General features: G+C 37.9%; 1 protein-coding gene and 1 long non-coding RNA gene across 3 annotated transcripts in view; both read right to left on the bottom strand.

The window, feature by feature from the left end:
* Positions 1 to 5,699: 5,699 nt before the first annotated feature.
* TECPR2 (tectonin beta-propeller repeat containing 2) overlaps positions 5,700 to 22,158 on the bottom strand; it is a 42,039-nt gene continuing 25,580 nt past the window's right edge. For both annotated transcript variants that reach the window (XM_088166269.1, XM_088166268.1), the window contains exons 17-20: positions 20,626 to 20,774; positions 9,307 to 9,448; positions 8,187 to 8,336; positions 5,700 to 7,936 (exon numbers count right to left, since the gene is read on the bottom strand). In XM_088166269.1, the coding sequence (XP_088022395.1) occupies positions 7,779 to 7,936; positions 8,187 to 8,336; positions 9,307 to 9,448; positions 20,626 to 20,774 (599 nt within the window). In that variant the 3' untranslated portion in view covers positions 5,700 to 7,778. The remainder of the gene's footprint in view (positions 7,937 to 8,186; positions 8,337 to 9,306; positions 9,449 to 20,625; positions 20,775 to 22,158) is intronic.
* On the bottom strand, positions 10,664 to 20,619 carry LOC148223435 (uncharacterized). Its single transcript, XR_015804253.1, has 2 exons — positions 15,920 to 20,619; positions 10,664 to 15,091 (listed from the first exon to the last, which is right to left on the bottom strand). It is a non-coding gene; the product is annotated as an uncharacterized LOC148223435 (long non-coding RNA).

Raw genomic sequence — 22,158 nt, 5'->3', positions numbered from 1 at the left:
ATGCAAAAGATTTCATCCCAAACCAGGAACAAAACTGCAAATACTACACAAAACCACTACCACAGGCCTCCTGTGATTTGAGTATCTTTTGAAAATATATGCTTCTATTTCCCAACCAGTGGCACAAAATAAGATTTCAAAGATACTCCTTACTTAATGTGGACTACAGCAGAGACGTTGGGATAAACAGAGGGGAAAAAAAAAATGGCTCCTTCCCCAAGTGTCATCCATGTTAAAATTTTATGAGTCATTGCCACAGAAGAAAGACTATCACATTATAGAAAGAAGATCCATTTATTTTGCAAAATCACTTGCTTGGGATGGCTTCCAAAAACATCTTACTTGGCTGAACATGAGCAGTGTTGCCTCCAGAGATGTTAAATGGCAAAGCCCTATAGGCAAAGCCTACTAATAATATAAGCCTATCCAGGGTCCATTATAGTGAAAACTTTGCCATGAATAGGACTAAATATGAAAGACAAGAATTCCAGTATTCCCTACTTGTCTGGCTGCTTTCATAAAATATTTTTTCAAAATAGTAAAAAAAGAGTTTTGTTTTTCCCCTAGTCAGCATGGTTGCAACTGTGGCCAGTATTTCCTGAACTTTACATGAAAACTGAATTCAGATACTCTTAATCTGCTATTGGGAAAACAGGTAAATATAAGTCAAGAGATAAACAATACCAGTGCTAATAAAAATAGACTCTGATTTCTTTTCTTTTGTGTTTTGGGGCGAAAGCAATGTTCATATTCCCACTGCAGCAGTGTTTCTGGAGCAGTGATTCTCCAAGATGCTTCAGCAAGCACTGCCAAGGAATCTTGAAGGCAAAACGCAAACAGGGTAATAATACACAAATGATCTGAGTGAGAGGCCTAATTGTTAGGTCCATTAGACACTGGATTTTAAAAGTACCCATCTTAAGGTCAGAGATGGGTACTTTTGGAAAACTACTGTCACTAAAATAATTGTAGATGGTAGATACAATACAAGCTGTGCTGCTCCCTTCAACATATAAATTTTAAAATTAAAAACTGCATGAAATTTGGTGAAATTCACCCTGTGAGAGCACCAACAAAGTTGTATTTGTAATAACAACTGATCAAGGATACAATTTGTGTCTCTTGTGCTGATGTGTTCCACGCTGGCTGACTTTGGGAAGTCTAGCAGGGAAGCCTAGACTTAAAGCAGGAATCCTTAGAGACAGACCTGAGAAACCACCCATTTGTCCAGATCTGCAAAAGATTCCTCTTATCCCTCACAGAGGCTGGCAAAACTCCAGGCAGGGAATCCTATGTAGGTGATGAGCCTTGTCCATGCTGCCCAGAACAAATGTGCTGAGGGAGACACTGAAGTCTGGGCTCTTGGCAGTACAGTTCTGCAGAGACAATGTTATTCTTAAGGTCCCTGAAGCTGACAGCAAGACAGATGCCAACCTGTTTCTAAAAGTGGCTCTGAGAAATCACAGGCTGTGTGATTGCGACACTCAGGGATTGAATGAAGCACGGCCTTTTAACTGAAAGCCAAGCTCACCTTGCTTGGTATGCTCTGAAAACTCATCTTGAAAAATATGGCATCTCTCACCCATTAAAAAAAACCCCAACCAAACATCTGTTACCTTCCATCTCAAAAGTCTTCTATTAAAATCAGTTTAAGAAGTCACTATTGCAAACAGTCAGCAATGGTGAAAAACATGCTGCAAAGGACTAAGGACAAGGTTAAAGTTGACACAAAACTCTGCTGGTATAAGTTCTGCTTTTTAATAAAACCGAAGTTAAAGTAGAAGGAGCTGCTTTACTACATCCCATCCACTCAACTCCCATACTACAGCAATTAGAAATGGCAAGATGAGGAGGAAGGAAAGAAGGTGCCACACAAAACACTGAATTGCTTGTGTTTTCCTCCAAGGATTAGCTCTATATGGGCATCGTGTAAACGCATGAAAGGACATGAGAGGAGAAAGATCTCCCCACTAAGCAGAGAACAATATGAAAAGCCATCAGCAGGTCTTAAAGGCAAGGAGATTCAGCTCCCCAATGTATCCATTCCAAGTAGAGACAAACACACGCTTCAGATTTTTTTGCTTTTGTTTTAAACAGGACTCATGTTGGCAGTATTTTAAGTAATCGGCTAATGAGACCTGAAGCCCAACAGATCTCCTACACAAGTACCTATGGCATCAATGTTAATATTTAACAAGGTCAGCATTATTATTACAGCAATTACAAAGAGAAACAACAGTGCTAAACGTGCTATTTCAAAGTGTTACACTGATCATTTACCATGTTCTCCTTAACTTCAAAGGTCTGACTTCCACCACAGCACCATGGAACAAAGTGCAGGTCCATTGCTTCACATGTTTTTATCCCCAGTTTGGAGTGCTGGGTGCAGCTCACAGAGGGAACAGACCCTAGACCATCTGTTGAGGCACAGAACGGATTTAGCAAGACAAGCGTGGGAGCTGAGCAAGTAAAATCTCAGTCATTCTAGCAATTACCCTACTTACTTTGCACTTCCCATGATCAGCTGGCTGGTCTGTTCCCTAGAACAACCAGGGATTGTGGGGTTTCTTGCTGGCAGTTGCAGTTTTTCCCCTGCAGCTCAAGCAAATTCATTCTCTATGGTACATCCCCCTGCTCTGTAGCCAGCCACACGTGCCAGGAATTCTGCTGGGGGCTTCCCTGGAACTTTCCTTCCAGCCTTATATTTTTTTCTGAGAGAGATCTAGTTAGCTTGAGCTTTCACCTGGCCCAACAGAGCTTAGCTGAATTCATCCAGCCCACATTTAGGGAAAAATACAGCAGTGTGACAGCCTCAGCAAGGAGTCATCCGTTGAGTATTCTCATTTCATGCTTTAAGAGATGTTAACACCTGTGTCACTTCTCCATTCCATACACAAGATAGCTCTGCACACCCTTAACAGCAGAAAGCTCTCAGCAAAAGCTCCCCACACTGATTAGACAGCAGGTTCACTGAATACAAATAAAGCACAGTCACTTGTGCAAACCCAAGATGGTAAGCACAGGATGCTATTAAATTCTGGACACATCTTCAGGTACATTTTTCTCTGGATATGAGATTCAAAACACAAGTGTTGCAAATGGAACTCTCCTTCCTTTATCTGCTCTAAGTGTATCTCAGTTAAGGTTATGAGAAAAGTATATTAAAATTGAAAAACAAGTCACTGGTTTCTTCAGTATCAGAAATAGTGAATAATGTTTGAAAGATTAATTCGCAACTGCAGTTTTACTCAGTGATATTCAGCTGTGTACTATTCAATTCCTCTATCAGAATCACAGGCTATAAAAATCCCTGTATTTAGAAGTAATTTCTGAGGGCCAAAATGGAAAGGGCATTTTTCAGTTTGGCAGATTTAGTACTTTTTGGTATTTTATTATCATTGTTATTAGCTTTTACAGAACAGAAATAAAATCTTTTATGTATGTGCATATACATATATAAAAAGTCCACTATCCATAAGAACACAAAGATTCTCAAACAGATGTTTACTTTTTCTATGCTTCTTTTTCTTCCACTAGCATCAAGTATGATTTTAACCTTATGGCTAATATAATAATTTAAGAGATATATTTAAATAGGTTTCAAGTCAGGTAGACTCAAAGACCAAAGGAATCATTATGGTAATTTCAGCTTCTAATGTGATACCAGCCACAGGACATTCTAAAACATTTCCTGCACTGAACCCAAACCTCACTTCCCATCTCAACTTCAAGCAGTGAGAAATCCATAACTGATAAACCCAGATATTGCCATTCAGCAGGCTAGGGAGATAACTTCATTCATCCAAACATTTTAATCTTTATTGGTGAAGCTCTGGTTGTAGTAATTCACAAAAGATAATGACTGCAACTCAACTTCCACTTTCCAGTAAATAAAATCTAGTACTATATATTACAAGTTCTCTTCTGCCCTGCTGACGGGAGAGTGGTTAAGTACGATAACTCATCAAAAAAATCAGGGTGATCTACTTTGTTGGGCACAGGACCCATCAGCTTTTTTGCTGGCTACTTGCCACCATAACACTGTTTCCAACATGTAACTTTGGCTTTCAGGAAGGCTGCAAGAGGAAAAAAGCTTGCATCTCGCTTTTTACAGCTGGAAATCCTCAATCCAGTCTTACCTCTCTACTCCTGACAGTAGGGATGGGATGTAGACAAGGCCAATTAGTCTGAAATCTGGACACCAAAGTAATGAGAAGAACTCCATACCTTCATAAACAATTTACACTTCACTAATTGCTAATTAACTAGGCAAAGCCACAGGCAAACAAACACTTGAACTTCAAGTCTTTATACTCAGAACAGCATTTACTGAAAAGGTGTATCAAGGTTATTCCTTGAAATCTACCCAGAGCTACCTGAAACAACTAGCAAAAGCTCACTCTTAAAACTCCTAGAGGGAGTTTCAAGAGAAAAACAAAAATATAAACCAGAATGTCACATGGGTCTAAAATAACCCATAAGTGCCTTTGAAATGCTTGGCAGAACTCATCTATTGAAAAGTAATGTAGAGGAGTTATGGGGTTCTGATGTTCACAAGTGTGTGGGCAGAAGGGGGATCCTAGTCTATTCCATTTCTTTGAACAGGTAATGAAGGCTGAAGACATGTGAAACTTTGTACCTGCACAAATGAAGCTGTTTAGACAATGACTCAAGTTCCTAATTGTTTCTCATTATAATTTTCCTAGTAGTAGCACTGTTTCATATAAACAGTTCTACTATCTTAACTAAGGAATTAATATGTTTTGACACTTGTTAGTGAAAGATTTTCTCTGTACCATTTAACATGACCCTATTTATTTTTATTGCTGCAAGACAAAACCAGGAGTTTCTCATCTATGTAAGATGGCTGGTTTCACAACAACTCATCATGGTCATCTTCCTTAAGCTGTGACATCAGGATTACTCCTGCATAATAGCAAGGAGCCAGTGCTGTAAGGAGACTACTATTTCCCTGCAGGAGTCAGAGAAGCAGCTGAACCAGTTAGTCAAGATAAAAGCTATGATAATTAGCAAGGACGCTGCCATCTGAATCTGAACAGGATTCCTGGGGCTGGAAGTGTGTTTAGGAGTCAGAAGCCTCATTAATCACTGTTATGTTCTCGTGTGTGAAGTTACCCAGGTCCCGACTCAGGAAACAGCTCTCTCCTTTGGGAAGCCAAGCCAAGGTGTTCTCTTTTAAGCCCCAGCTGCAGTTCCAGCAAAATGCCAGAAACACAGGAAGTCCTCAGATAATGAATAATTCAAGGAAGGGTGCAGTTACAGCACACGTGGTACAATCACCATTTTCTGCTGGACCATATTCTAGCTGGAACCACAAATGCATATTTTTCACTGAGAGCTAAAATATTCAACATGCAGTTTTTGTTCAGCATGTAAGGAAAGAAATTTGTTTACTTCTATTACAGCAAGACTATCTTAATATGGAGGCAACAAGCTTAATATTCAAATATGAGACGTGTTTGTCTTTGCTTGAATGATGAACATTTTGCTGGCTTGACACACCTGTCACAATTAAAAAAAACAAAAACAAACTTCACAGCATCCAGGTCCTTACATTGTCATTACCATGTTGTCTGGGGGAACATTAGGGAAGGATTTCATAAGCACAGTCCTTCACAATTGCCAGACATAGAGAATTCTCTTGTAAATCACACAAAAGATGAGTCTTACCACAGTAATTTATTTCTTAAAAATCTAATTTATTGCACTTGTCTTAAAGCACAAACAAAACCAAAAACCTAAATACAGAAATAAAAGTAAAAAAACCCATCCTAATTTTGTTGAAACTACCCTAAAAAGTAGTCTGTAAGAGCTCCTGACACCAACTGAATATTAACGACCATAGCAAGGAACATTATTGTACAGTAAATAAACAACTAGCAAGCTCAAACCATTACTAAGATGACTTTGAAAAATGTAATACAAAAGTGTCACTATTAAATAATGCCATTGTACTTGAGCATTTGGTGCTTGGAGCTCACAGGAAGTTGTTCTTTCTCATGTTTTCTCCAAAGTGATTGACTTGGGAGTTGCCATAAGATATTTTTAAGCTGAATTTCAGCTTCTTTGGGGTCCTCAAGACACCAAGCTATGCTTGCATAAAGCAGACTGGGCTACTTCACAAGCTGATTCCATTACCATCCACTTCCAGACAGGCTAAAAGAATATCTCTGGGGTAATCTCTGTATGGAGATGAGCTAGCAAAGAAACAGACATATCATCTGTAAAAGGGAAATAAATCTGTCCTTCCTGTAGGACTGAGATTCAACTGAGAACTGACAGCCAATACCAAATGTGCTACTAAAAAAAAAAATGACATAACTTGGTTCTCTCTCCACCAGTTCTCACCTTGCACCATGTTTGTTCCAAGTTCAGTGCAGCACAAGCATGAACTATTCTGAAAGACAACAAAGGTTAAAAAGAAAACACATCCTTTTCCATTTGTGTTAAGTTCTGAAAACAGAAACATCCCCACTTTTCAACTCTTGGCCTTTCCTGAAGCTGGCTCTTTTACAGTATTGGTTAGCAGCTGCTTAAAACATTCTGATGATTTAGAAGCTTAAAACAAACACAAAATAACTCCTCCGCCTACATACTGAACTCAGGTTCTCTCATGTACAGTTCTATTGCTTAAAAAAGATGAGGTATCTTTCAAAGAAGATTTAGTATAAAGAAAAATAAACTGCAATGATTAACTTAGGTTACTTCCCAGTTCATCACATACTTCTGTTGCAATATCTGTTAAGTATAAGACACTTCAAAATTTAGCTAACATAGCTAAAAATAAGAATATTGTTAAGTATTTTCTCACAATATCACAATTTTTAATGGGATATATAGGTAATTCTATCAATTACCATTTTATTCTTAATACTTCTAAGTTTGGTACTCAAAACAATATGAGTCCAAATGTTAAAGCACTGGCTGGAGGCACAAATACAGCACAACAGGAATTATGAAAGCTGCCTTGTACATTCCTGCTTTGTACTACAAACCCAACAAGTGACCTCTTCTTATTTCAAACTGGGACTCAGCCTCAAAGCTCTGTCAGCTTCCTGATGGCTATGGAAATGGGCAAAAGTCCCCCTCATATTAGGTGTAATCCAAATCTCTACCTTGTGAATGAAGCCCAAATTATGAACAAAATTTCTGGAAATGGAAGGTTAGTATAGCCTTGCAATTATTTATACGGAAATGGATCAAACTCAGTTAATTCTAACAATACTGTGTAATCATGATGTTCTCAGATCTTATTAAGAAATACTTCAGCATATTTTCTTCCATGCTGCAAGGAAAAATAATTCTAAATATATGTACAAGAGTCAGGGAGTGATCCCATTAGTATGGTATGGAGTTTCAAATACAAGAAGAAATTGAGAAATGTTTAATGTTTCCACTGTAGAGAAATATTTAATGCAACAGAATTCCTTCTCAAAATCAGTACATTAGTTGCATGCTGTTGTGAAGTATTCACTTTCATTGCTAGTAAGGTTAACTTAAAGAGTTATATTTCCAAAGGAGCTTCTACAGTAGTACGGTATAACAATTGCAGTATGCCACACCTAAAGAGTCTCCCAAAAGATATGTAACAAACATCAAAACTCACAGCTTGGGGGCTATTTAACAGGTCAGTTTTCCAATACAAAAGTGCTAATATCACAGGTCCAATGAGTGGCTTTTAGATCCCATATTCTGTACATACATTACAGAAATTCTGTCGTCCTGTTTTTTTCACTGCTTCACAAGCTTGACAGACTTCATATCACTTCCCATTCATCTTCCAAATCATCAGGGTGAAGCAGAACAGAGGTGTCATTATTTTTCTGCAAACTATGGGAATGGCTAAAGGTCTTAGTGAGGCGCTGGAGCAGAGATCCTGAAGTACTGATTGCCCACAGTTCATCTAGAGGGGTCACTGCAAAGCATAAATTATCCATCTTTTAATTATAGTAGCAAGTTCCAATTCTAAACATTGAATAAATAATATTTGGATCTGTTTTCCCAATTATACCCAGAGAAGGCTTTTACTAATGTGATAAAAACACCCTTGGTGAAACACAGTATGTGCAGCTCTCCCTGCATATGGTCAGCTTGAGCACCATCAGGTAGAACTCAAAGCAGACATCACAATATTTTGGACAGACTGTCACGCAGAACCAACTTGCCTGTTAAACGTGAGACATTCCCAGGAATCTTCTTCCAGTAGTCCCCCGCAGGATTCTTGTCAGTGATGCCGTACCGGCGCGCGACGTCTCCGTTGGGGCAGCGTGCCCACACAGTCCTGGTGCTTAGAGCCAGCTGGCAGGCCTGCAAACCTACAGGGAATTGGACATGAGGAGGGAATAATCAGCCTTTCCTAGACACTAAATACACTTGCAGGAAGTACTCTGAGAGCAGACATTAAGACTATAATAGTTTTTATATATTCTTACATGAAGCACTGGTGAACAAAAAAGCTTTCTAACTGCAGACTTGGTACTCCCTGCATCCATTGACCATAAGGGTTATCCCAGCATGGATATAATTTGTTATGTGGCCACATCCACAAACAACATCCAATTAGAGGACTTTCAAAACATGCTTTTGGAGCCCTCACTGTATGTGGCTACCACATGGGAAATAAACCAACAATCACAATCTTAATTTGTCTAAAAATGGTTAACATTACAGATATTGTGGACTCTTGCCCTCTCTTCACAAGAGGACTCTGCAACTAAGTGCCGTGAGTTAATGCAGTGACAAATCTTTAAAAAGCACACAGCATCAATGCAGAATTATTTAGAAGGAAACAAATAAAATTTAGTTTTATTTAAAGACAAGGCAAAAGTGTCATTACATAACCTACAACATATCCAGCATGCAGGATTAGTAGAAAGATGTGCAAAATAGTTTTTGTTACCCACATCTAGGTAGAAACCTCATGTGATATCACAATTAAATAACAAACCCCACAGCACAAGAGTCTCCCTGCTGCTTAGGAATTCTGCTTTAGTTTTAACTGAAAGGGAACTGTACCACTTACTAATTAAGTGGCAGCAGCCTGAAATAACACAACAGAAATTAATTTTAAAACATCATATTTCTCCCAGTTAACTACTCAATGTTTTTACGTAAAACCAAGGTCTTCTTTAAAAGATAACCCTTATCAAACACTTGATTGCAAAAAAAAAAAAAAAAAAAGAAAATCATTACTATCCAACTTACAATGTAAAAAGAAAAAAAAGAAAAAAAAAAACACTGAGAAAAATGGCAGAAACAAGAAGGAATTGATGTATTGATTTTTACCTGGTACATGTTCCCAGTCAGTACCTACAGGCATTTCATCTGTAATTCCAACTCGTACGTGGACATTCCATTTGCTATCAATTGCCCACAACATCTGATCATTTGGACTTGAATGAATGCTGACCAAGTTGATTCCTACTGGCTATAAAAATTAAGCACAGTATTTAAACTTTGTACTACTGTATCTTTGTACTATTGTAGCATTTGTTTTTCACAGATGTACACAAGAGAAATAAAATATTTACCAGATACGAAAGGCAGGGAGAAATGTAACTGATATTTTATGTGCTATTGTACAAAATTATCAATTTTATAAGCACTTGAACCCTTTGTAAGTACAAAAGGAACATGAATGAATGTATCATTACTGATAATGACATTCATATTTCATGTTCAGTATTCAAGTCTAATAACGTTAGTATTGGATTAACCACTGCTATTCCTATCAGATAGTTTCAACTGCAAGTTGGAAGAGGGAGCTCTTCCAATGAAATACACAAAATGCAGTATTTTCCTCTTGCCTGACAGAAAGTTTTCCTAACATTATTAAATCTGCACTCTATTTCTAAGCATATTCTAAAGCAATCCATTTCTACAGTCTGAATGTCTCCTCTTTGCAATGAAATGATGATGTGCCTTCTTGCCTGTACTCCTTTCTACAGGAATACAGCCATGGAACTCACTGCAGAGCACTGCAGTACTGGAGTGGCCACACCTGCAGGAGAGGATCCCCAACACTACCCACTGGCAAACACAAGTGAAACACTCCCCATTCTGCTCCTAGGCATGTCCTTACTCCACCTGCTTCTACAGAGATTTGCCTTAACTACTGTTCAAAATCAGTGGTACTGACATAATATCATGATTTTGTAGCAAAATATATCATCCAATCAGGTTGGATGACTGCAAATATCCTGCAAAACAAGTACTTTGAAAAAAACATGGATATTAAATAAAGTTTTTCTCCACACCAGCCTAGTAAAAGCACTGCAGAAGACAGTATGATGTCTGAAATGCATCATCTCCTCACAAAGCAGCACTGCATTCCCTGCAATTTCCAGAGTGCTAAATAGAACAAGTACCTCTCTGTATGTATAAACCAATGGATACAAAAGCATGATCTGCATGTATATATAAGCACACAACCCAGTCCCAGATGGGCATTCTGTGTACATAACAGTTACCTGCTTTGGTTTTGCTTTTAAAATTCTGGTGCTGACTTGGGTCAAGCTACAACCAAGTCTGACTTGCATCACCAAATCAATCCTGTCTATTCAGGTTTCAAGGCCCTTGACAGACTATCTTCTCATGTTTTTCTTCTCATTAGGTATTCGCCCTCTGTTGGAAGCCTGAGGCTGGTAGAGGCTTGATCAAGTATTTACCTGTGGTCACAGTAAATTCACAAGTGGCTGCAGTCTGAACACTTAAAAGTAAAGCCACTAATTGTCTTGAAAAGCACTGACTACATAGAATACATAGCTGCTTAGCTACTTTCAGATTGGTATTAAACTAATGTCTTGAACAAAAACCTCAACCAACAAAAAAACCCCCAACCCCAAAACAACAAACCACTCCAAAAAACCTCCAAACATATCCAAAACCAACTGAACAACCCATCAAACACCCAAACCACACTAAGAACACCCCCAAACCCCACACATTTTCCAATTTGGATTTTCTGCCCCTTTGCTGGGAGTGATCCTTACTCCTGGCCCAGTTTCCATTTCCCCCCTCCATTTCTTATTTGCTTCTTTCTACAGCCACCTTGGCTCTCACTCCCCACACCGCTGCCATGGGGCAGTGCCTCACTCCTGTGCAGCTTCCTGCTCCATCACATCCCTGGTCACACTTCTGCTCTTGCAGTCCCATGTTTTCACACAAGGGAGCTGGGCAGCCATTAACTTGTGCAAGCTGAAGTACTGCATCAACAGGAGACCTTTGCCTTTGATTTTTTTTTTTTACATTTTATTTTTTAAATCCACTTATCTCCTTCTTACCATGTTCTTCTAAATAGCCACATCTTCCCCAGATTCAGGACTTTCTGTCACCTTTCCCTCATGTCCTTCACACCACAAGCTGACAGTGTCTGTGCTCTGCAATACACTTGATGTTCCAGCCAGGGCTTGTCCCAAACTGTGCCTGACACCTTGGTGGGACTTTTGTTGCTAATCTGTTGGGATTTGTGCACCTTGCTCCCCAGTCTCGTATATCAGGATCCCACGTCCCTCTTCTACTGTCATTTGTCTACAAGAGAATTCTCTGAGGAAGAGCTGGAGGAGTATTTCCATCCAAAAAGACTTACCAAGTGCTTAAACCTACTGCCTACTACCTGTGCATTACTATAGATTTTTACAGACTATTACATTGTTATTATTATTACATTATTACAGATTTTTACAGATTATTACAGATTTACAGGTAGTGGAAGCTAAGAAAAGCAGAGGAAACATCCAAAAGGAGAGCCACAAAAGGAGTTGCAAGAATCTCAGCTTAATTGCTCCTGATGCCACTGCAGGCTCAAGTGTAATCAAAGCAATTACTTCTACCCTATTCAGCATGACCAACACATCTAAGAAACAAATGATAATCATCAAATTCAAAATAGTGTGTTTAAAAGTTTGGCCAAATATTCTTCTCATTCTCTGCTTTTCTAAGTGAGCTCATTTCATCCTTAAGTTTCCCAACTTCTCTGGGTATTTCACTTCCAGCTTCTCTTCCTTCTCAGGCTACTCAGCTCTTTCTGATAACCTCTCATCAATAAAACAATCCTCTCACTCCTATTGCAAAGGATCCAGGCAATTCCTCTATCCCCAGCTTTCTGCTGTGGAACAGCCAGTAAAGGACACAACTGACAGGACACATAGTGACATCATTATATACAGCAGCTTTTGGCACAAACCAGGGACAAGCCACTGGAAACAAATACAGGCAATTCTTAGAGTCTGTTGTAAACGTTTGACTTCTGGATTATTTTTTACCTAGAAAGCAGCTATCTACAACAAGAAGGTACTCTCATGGCTACCACAGTAAGGTGGATAAAATTAATTTTAAATTTTCTTGACATAATGTACTATTTTCTTAGAACAATCATGCTGACATTATCTCCCATTTTCAAGACGTTTTAATTACCATAAGCATGCTTTAAGTATTTTATAAGTTACTTAACAAGAAAATCTCTACAGCTGCAGTTAAAGGTTAAATAGAGTTCTCTCACAGCACTAAAGAGAGAGATCTCTGCAAATTCATAAATCTGCTGATAACGTTTCAGAGACTGATAACCACGAAAATTGATAAATTTTCAGCGTAGCCCTTACTCAGCTGGTTTAACTTCCAACAGCATTCATGAGATTTATAAACCTTGACTGTGAAACATGTCCTATTTGTAATTTACTGGAGAATCTGGAATTTTAAAGAGCCTTGTAGCAGTCCCGCAGCCTTCCTGCTCTGATGCACCAAACTCTGTGTATACCTTTATCCACAATATAATCACCACTGTGAGAGATCAACGTGTTACAGATCATTCATGGATCCAGTGCTTTTTGATAAAAAATTGTGGAACGTTGTTTTTCTACTACGAGGGTTGCCAAATATTTCTAAACTCTAAAATTCTCCCAAGTGTGACTGTTTCAACTAGTCAGATCTGAATGCAGATTCCCCATCCTCTGGTCTTGGGCCTTGGCTACAAACACCCCAGTCACTTTCTGTCTTTTGATTTGAGGAATTGCAACTGCAATTGGACTGCAACACTACCAACTATGTCCTTCTCAACATTAAAGCAATATACTTAGAGCTGTGGATCTATTTGTTGCCTGCTACAAATAAAAACAATGAAAACCAGCTTGCCACATGTCTATTGTGAAAACAGTGTTGATAAAATGAAATAACGTTGAAGTAATCACATAACTGGCAAATTGTTAAATTATATCAAGAAACAATGTCTATGCTAAATACATTTAAGTTATCAAGTTGTCTCCATTAGCTTTATAATTCTGTGTAAGGATTCTTTCTGCAAACCACAGAGAAGTAAGTTTCAGTGTAAGAATTTAACTTACACAATAGTATTAAACAAAATCCAAAGTAAAAACTAACACATTCCCCCACACACTCTCCCCTACATAACACTCAGAATTTTTGTCTTATTGGTCACAGGTGAACTCAAATGGTTAAAGTTCCTTGTCAAAGAAGAAAGGACAAACACACGCACACACAAAAAGTTACCAGAACATTTTCCACGTCACTTTTCAGGAGCACAGAGTCCATGTACCAGCAAACCTCCATTATCTCTGTTCTGCTACAAATACCCAGGATAAGGAAGACTAAACATAACATTATCAGTCTGTCTGAGCCCAGTCCTTTCTGTAAGAGGTTGGTGGCTACATTCAGGACAAATGTTCTCCTTGCTTCAAAAGACAAATCAGAAACACCTTCAGCTGGTCCAGGCCAGGCTGTAAGAAGGTCACATCAGGGATACTTCTCACACTTTTGAGCATTACGAGTGTATCAGACTAACCTGTTTCCATGACTAACAGCATCCAGACCCTCCTAGTGAGGATAACAAACAAAGAATGCAACTTAGAGAGACTGTCTCCCAGTATAGACCTATTTACACGTTATTTTCTGAAGTCCATTTAAATGAAGGTTGTAAAGCCCTTTCATCATTAGTTTGCTAAATTAAGTGCTGCCTTTTTCTCTGCAGAGAAGTTCAAGGCAATATACAGGAGCAGGAAAAATGAATCTATGTCTGGTCTTCCTTTATGCCACGTGTACACAGTCTTTAAAGCTGGCAATAAATTGTCAGAAAAATTAACTATTTATTGTCTGTAAAACTGGAGCATTATTTTCCTCAGAAGCCTTAGACCAACAATAGGACCCTTTGCACCACTTTCTATTCACTTTTTTAGTGAATAAAAGGGACAAAGGTCTTAGTTGGGTATTTCCAACCAAGGAGATATCTCTTGTCTATGACTAGCACCATCTGAAAGACAAAGCAAAGCCAAGGAGTAAATCCCTTGACCTCTCCCTTCTGTTAGCTCTAAATTTTTTATTCCAGCGTTTTTTCTTGAAAACACATGGAAAAGACAACAATACATGGTATTAATTAATAGAAAAGATCAAACCAAACCTATGCAACTACTCAACATGTTCTCAACAGAACCATAAAATACTTTAAAACTACTTAGTACACCTGAGTACTTAAAAGTACCTTAGAAGTAATTAAAAAAATAAATAATTTAAATTTCATATAACCACTTTAGAGACCACACATACTTCAGGCCTACTCAGGTTTGCCAATTGTCTTCTGGTCACACTGTTTCATAACTAAGATTATAAATTGTAATGTAGGAGATAAGCCCTCTGTAATTACCACTACAGGTATATTTAATAACATACTGATGAACTGAACTGTTAGGAGAATAAGAATTAATTATTTACAGAAATGTGTGTTAAGTAAACACTAAGTTTAAATTCCCAGGACACAGAATATAATTTAAACACTAGGTAATAAAAACCTTGTATAAGCAAAGCTGAGTAACCAAGGCTTTTATTATTTTTTTTTATAAACACACATTTAATGAGCATCAGCAAAATACCCTGTCATGCAGCCTATGCCTGTAAAGTGGGCCTCTTTAGTTTTTGAAACTTAAATACCTTACCAAGGAGAGAAAGCGTTTTTGGGGGTTATAGGGAGGGGCCTTCAAGCTCCTAATTCAAGGTCAAACGGTCTGATGTGTCCAGCAGATATCCCAGGGTGTCTCTCCTTATTCTGTGCAACCACAGCTCGTACCTGCCAAATCATGATGATCATCCTCTAACCATGAATTTTATACCATGGTGCTTTCATTTTTGAATAGAATAACTCTGAAAAAACTCTCAATAGTTAATGATAGTTGTGGTTACTTTATTTGCCCAACTGAATGTTAAATATATTTCCTCATCTCTCTGAAGAATAATTAAATGTCTAATTCTGTGTTAACTAACCAAAATACGGGAATACTGGAAGAGTTGCAGGTACGAGGAAGTGCCAAGTAATTACCAAACTGAAGTATGAAAACTGAAGGTTGTCTTTCCCACAATTGTTTTAAATGTAACCAGTCCTGTCAAAAAGCAAATACACCACCTTGAGATCACATTTTAGAAGGACATGGGAAGATTGCCTACTGAATTTTCTGGGTGTACTGCAGTTTGGGCACTTTCTGCGATCTGAAGCTTCTGGTGCTGATAAGAACTGCTATCTCCCATGACAGGCCACACGCACGCTTTTCTGAACACGGCGATAGCAGTGCCTTAAAACAACTATCAGAAGGCTAAGACTCCAAAGCAGCAAAATACAGTGAAATATAGTGACAGCACTTCTCTTAACTAGCAACAAGGAGGAAGATAATAAGCACTATGCTCAGCAATGGAATCAGTGTGAGGCAACTTCAGAACAAATGCTGAAATTGCATTTTTTCAGTCTCTAAAAGCACCTTTTATATAACTTACAATTACTTAAGATAGGCATGCCTGTGAAGAATAGCACAGACTTGAACTTAAACATTATGGCATTCTAAATCAGCTAAACAAAAGACACAGCTGCAGAAGCTTTGATCTCCTATACTTATTTGCAACCCACCTTGAGACAGCTGCTCTTACTACTGCCAAACAGCTTTTCTCTCTACATCATCTTGAAAAGTGCAGTCCTCCAGGAAAATCTTCTCCCTATTAATGTCTCCAGAGGCCTCACATGAGTGAAGATATATAGAACAACAGACTAGTTAGTCTGGTCTACAGAGAAACAGGCCGAATGAGTGTATTACTTTTCCAACTTAATCAGACTTTGGTTGATAAAAGATACTTCCTCTGAATCTCATCTTAGTGCTCCAGAACAGAACTCATGGTAACTCAGCTGTCTGTGCAATGGCTGAGCAAAGCAAGCTGGTCTGAGCTAGTGAAAACCATTGCACTTGGAAAGAACAGGCATGTAGATATTGCACTAGGAAGAAGAGAGTTCCATGACAAAGATGTTAAAAGTAGCATAGATGAATCTGAAGTTATAAAGCATTTTCAACAGAAAAAATTCCTTCCCCTCTAAATATTCAAGATAATTTCAAACAAACCCTTCCTACATTTCAGCTTACTGGCAAAATCTGATCTTGAGGACTGCTCACCACTTCCTCCTCTAAGTACCACTTAATGCAGAACTGGCCTTAGTAACAACAGCAGTCTCACTGAGAAATGCAAAAGCAAGGCAGATGAAGAAGAAGAGAGTCCCCAGATCCACATTAAATGTTCTGTGAGGTAAGCAGAATTTTATGTACATAAAGGAAACAAAACAAAGATGATGACAATCACTTCTAGCAAGTCAACATTCATCTGTAAGGCACAACCAACTCCTTACCTTTTCTTGACATATGTTCAATGTAAGGTAATGCCAAGAAGTTAAACCTATCCTGTATTGATTTTTCAGAATTACAGATAATTTGCCTAAATTTTAAATGGTATTTTTAGACTACCATTTGCTTTGTAGTTTTAATAATTTCTGAATTACTGTGAAAGTATGAACAGCCTTAATTTAGTTTTTGTTAGTCTGTATGCAAGAAAAAAATAGCTCCTCCTATATCAGTACTTTCTACTATCTATAAGAACTTCTCTTACCTGTAATATCAAGCTTAAAGTACAGAGACACAATTACCAGGATGTTTATGGGAAGAACAATAAAGCAAAAGTTTCTCTAACTTGAAACACACAAAATGCAGGTGACAATTTTATGCAAACTAAGCCAAGCAGTGGTCACCTGCTGAGACTCTGAGAATCAAAGTTTTATGCAGTAGCCAAATGTTTCCTTAAACAAACCCCTTGGACTCCGTAGTTCAGACAAGCTATGTGGATATTTAAACAGACCTCTGGAGTTAATAACATCACTTTTTCAATTCCATTCTCTATGAAATTTGGTTACAAATGAGCAAAGAGCAGCAATTAAGGCAGTGACAATAAAATGTCTCCATTTTTAGAGTAAGGCTGATTATTTACGAGTAGATGATTAGACACTCATTACAAATATTTGTTCTGTTTCCTTTAATTTCTTCAGATAAAGTTGTTTATCTGATAGGTGCCTTAATGTAAATCTGAGAAGGTGGCTTTTAAGGCTGGTTTTTAAACTGTGGGAAGAGTTTCTCAAGATCAGATTTTGCCCCAGCATCTTTTTCAGAAGGTACCAGAAATCAAAGCTGAAATGTTCAAAGAATTATTCTAAAACAGTTCAACTTGGGGGGACCTTTGAAAGCAATTTAAAGACTTTTACCTTTTGATCAAGCTCTACTCTTTAATAATCTAAATTAGTCTATACTATTTTTCTATTTTATTTTTAGTTATTGTTCCTTTAGGCTAGAATCAGAAAAGCATTACATCATAATAAAGATACACACATATAAAAAGATACTCTATGTTATCTATACGAATAATATTTCTATTTCCTGGGTTTTTTTTAAATTAGATTTTTTATATATGTAAAAATTTGTATGCATTTTGAGACATGTTACAATAGATTATAGTTTTATCCTGCATGTTAACAACAGAATGGAAGAACATTTATTTCCTGATCTAAAATAATTTCATCAAAGCATTTTGATCGGTTTTGTCAATGTCCTTGAAGCAGCTTCCAAAAAGCTGCTTAGCCACATAATTATTTTACTTCTAAGACTGCAGAACCGAATTGATGAATCACAGAAAACAGCTATATATAAACTAGCACTGCTCAAGATACTCTAATGATGTTATCAACCACTTCTGAAGTACTGGATAAAATAAAAAAGAAGGAGGGCAGAGAACATATAATGTTATAATTCATCTCAAGAGACGCTTCAGTAAGGAGGTACAGAGGGAAGACTCAATGAGAATGGGTTTAGTCTTGATTTAAGAAAAAAATACAACAGCACATAGCGAAAGACTGAACTTCAATCATATTCACTCATTTTAGCATGAGCAAAATCTCATCAAAACTGTAGTCTCTGAATACCTTTGTGAAGTTATGCAAAGATGAATGCTGTGCAACTGCAGCACTCCTTTAAGCAGAAGTGGCACCATAAAAGCAGAGTCTGCAGCTGCTCACAAGCTGCTCCTGAGTCATGAGATCTGGGATAGGCAAGTCATATTGGCTCTGACATTTACTAGGGAATGAAATATCCATAGCTGGTTTTAAATTATGTTATTTGAGAGTGCTCCTGTATTTGAAGCAAGTGAAAAGCAATTTTGATTTCCTTCTTCAAACAGAAAATGGCTGAATCATTCACAAATACTTATTACAGTATTTCTGTTGTTCTGAACGTAAGAGCAAAGCAGCATTAACTGTGTCAAAGTCAATTAAGGGACAGAACAGTAAGGTGCTCCTAATAAGTAAATATTGTTCACTTAATAGTTCACTCTTCAGACATCATGTAATATTTGTTTTCCAAATACTAAGTTAGTATTTGGAAATACTTTTAAAGTTCACATATTTTCTCATTTTGCACTAAACCTCTGCAAAAGCAGGAATAGCTGTTCCTTTAATGACTTGTTTTAACATCCCAGAATTGTCTCAAAACAAGCATGTAACCCGTAAGTTTTCATCTTCTCTGCAAGCAGTGTTTGAAATCTTGCCCCTTCATATTGACTCATTGAATTTGCCATGTCAGGAGTTGGCAAGATAACAGGAAAGGGAATGACACTGCTCTGGGTATCAGAAGGTTATAATTTTTGGAAGGCAACATCATCCAGCTTTGTTGATAAGATAATGGGAAATAATTTGATTTTCAACCTTGTCCACTTTCTACATAAGTAAGTCACTGCCAAATCGCGAGCCACAGCAAATCCCAATTCTTGTAAATATCTTTGTATTAAGTAATTTATTCTACTTCAGTGGAGGAGTAGAGAATCACTTGGTAGACAGAAAATAGTATCAGCATAGAGAAACAGCTTTTTGGGCTATTTTCCTGGATAGACCTTTGGTAAGAAGACAGTACACAAGTTTAATTCTCTGTCTCTTGGCACACTCAGTTTAAATGGAATGTTTCTTCCTCTTTTTTTTTAAGAATACTACATTTATAGGAGACATTACTGACACCTTCAGTCTCGCTGTCTCATCTTCCTGCTGCCCAACCCCCTCGTTAGCAGGGACAAGGTGTTACATTGAAAGACCTACTTGCAGCACACCAAGAACAAGCACTGTAACCAAGGCCTTTTTGCAACAGATACTGGCACCTATTTATCAGTCTTCTGCAAAAGCAGGGTACCATTTCTCCAGAACCACATTCCCTGTACAGAATTAGTCATCTAATCAGTGTTGTGCTAATTGATAGGATGCAGTTTTCATTTCCCTGTTCCCCTGCCCTTCTTTGCTGTTACACCCTGAGATACAGGGTCACAGTCACAGTCACATGAGCCAAAAACTGGCTGATGAGAGATAAGCAGAACTAAAAGCAAATTATGTAAAAACCAAATAAATGATTGCAACTCCACTGCCACAGATTTACTTCTATTTCTTAATGTGTACTTTTGAAAGTACCACACATTTCAAAATCTTTGAGAGAAATGCTGTAACATCATAGAATGTCAATCAAGTATGCAAACACATCCAGTGCTACTGTGCTAGGTCAGCAGACAGTTCAATTCAAGCAATTTCGTGCCAAGGAGTAAAGAATGAATTCAGCAGTCAGAGGTCAGCTCCTTTGCAGCAGTCCCAAACCACAAGAGAAACTACTCCCATTTCATAGATTAACTTGCAAAGTATTAGAGCAGCAATGAAAGCAAGCACTGTGGTTTAAGGAGAGATTAAAAAAGAAAACAACCAAAAACCAAACAAAAAACAGACACTGAAGAAATAGATTTTGTCAGTTTTCTGTATTTTTGTATTTTCCAAATATGCTTCCAGGTTGCTTTAGGAGGCTTCTTTCAACTCTGATCCTCTCAGCTGGCAGGTAGGAAGGATATAAAGTTTACCCATTCTGGGAACAAGGGAAAAGAGCTGCATTTGTACTGCAGGCTTACAAAGCACTGCACGACAAGGAAAGTCCATGAATTCAGGCACAACACCCTAGTAAGCATCCCAGACTCACAAGGGTGAGGATAAGGAAAAGGGAGGCAGGCACTTCAGCACCATGCCATTCGAGCAGAGCCTTCCCACACCCTCTGCTCTGTGCTGTTTGCCCATCCAGCCTCCTGCTTAGCACACAGAAGGTTCTCAGGGCATAGCCCAATGCTACACTCTACTATAAAACCTGGCTCTACTGTTTTCCATCAATTCTGAAATTACTGTTTTATTGTTTAGCATCACGGGGTTACAAAGAATTGTAACCAACATTTTACCTGTATGGGTGGCTCAATCATTATCCACGCGGGAAGCATCAAGCTTGGGTTAAGAGGTTGAGTTCCTACTCGGAAATAAATGCCACCACTGGTGTCACAGGCCCAAACATGCTGATTTCCACAGGCCAAGCTGATCAGCTTTACACCACCTAGTAACAAAGAGATCATTAGCAACATGGCATTTTCCTTTCAAATTCGGCTAATAATCAGAACTTGTATTTAGACTTCATTGTATTAAACAAGCTTTAAACACAGTCACATAGAAATGATTAAAGGTTAATACAACTTGTGAGAGAATAAAAAAAATTGCTGGATACAATGAACAAAGCCAACAGGTAGTGCATGTATGAGGAATTTCTCTTCTAAATCTAAAAATAAATGTTTTAGTTATAGGAGAGTGCAATTTCTAAAGTACATTATAATTATACTATTACAATAACCAAATTCAAGCAGGGAACCATTCCGTGACAAATCAGTTATCAGTGCCTAGACAAACTTTCACATGACCTAACATGAACTCTTCTCTGTAGCTGGCCATGCTTGGAGACTTTCAAATGTGTTGATCTGCTAATACAGTCAGCAAAGAACATTCCTAACGTCACCAGCATTTCAGAAATATGAGAGCATAAGGGTTATGCATTTCAGTGTTAACATACCAGTGTCACATCTGTAAATAAAGGAACTAATTTTCAAACGGATTTATATTCCCCGCTCTACATGTTTATTACACCAATCTCAAATGTGCAGCAGTATTTTAACCCTGTCAGGACCACGAAAACATAGCTGCCAAATAAGCGTGTGTTAGAATTTTGGCACAGTTTGTGTTTGGATTTAGTCTAGATACCTGCAAAGACAGTAGAGATGCATACCTGGTATTTTAGACTAAAAAAGAATTGCAAGTTAACTGTCTACTGAAACTCTTACTCCTTCACATTCATTTAAAAATAGCCATGTGACGTAATGTATCTAACATTTAATTTCCTTCTTTCACCCCATGTTGGACAAAACAAAGCTAAGTAATGGAAAACAAGTTCCAAAGAAAGAGGGACTCAAGCTGTACAGATCCACTACAGAAGGAATGCTCTGGTCAGACTCCAAACTAAAGACTAAAAATAGGCCTTGCTGGTTAACTGAACATGACAGTGCTCCTTGGGATATCCCATTCTTGGTAACAGTTCTGTTTTCAGAGATGTGAAATTTGGCAACAGATCCTTTTAAAGTGCATCAGACACAGCATTCGTTTAAGAGGGATGTTGAATTTTATCCCACAGAATGCAAGTTCAAAGTATTTATTTCTGCAGAATGCAATATTCCCAATTGTTAGGGCTTGCTGGGGAAAAGACAGGAAACAACAGGATAACATAGCTTTATCTTTTCATTATCTGTAGTGGTAAACATATCTCCTTAACCAAAATTATTTAACTTTCTTAATCACAAGAATAGAAATCAACCTATCTCATCCCAAAATTTCCTTTAACCAGACAGCTTCATATAAAAACCAAAATGATAAACAATAACTTCTACTGCTGGGGA

This window comes from Sturnus vulgaris, chromosome 6 (genome assembly GCF_052056855.1).
Source record: "Sturnus vulgaris isolate bStuVul1 chromosome 6, bStuVul1.hap1, whole genome shotgun sequence".
In the NCBI taxonomy this organism is placed as follows: Eukaryota; Metazoa; Chordata; class Aves; order Passeriformes; family Sturnidae; genus Sturnus; species Sturnus vulgaris.
This window is presented reverse-complemented; position numbering and strand designations above follow the sequence as displayed.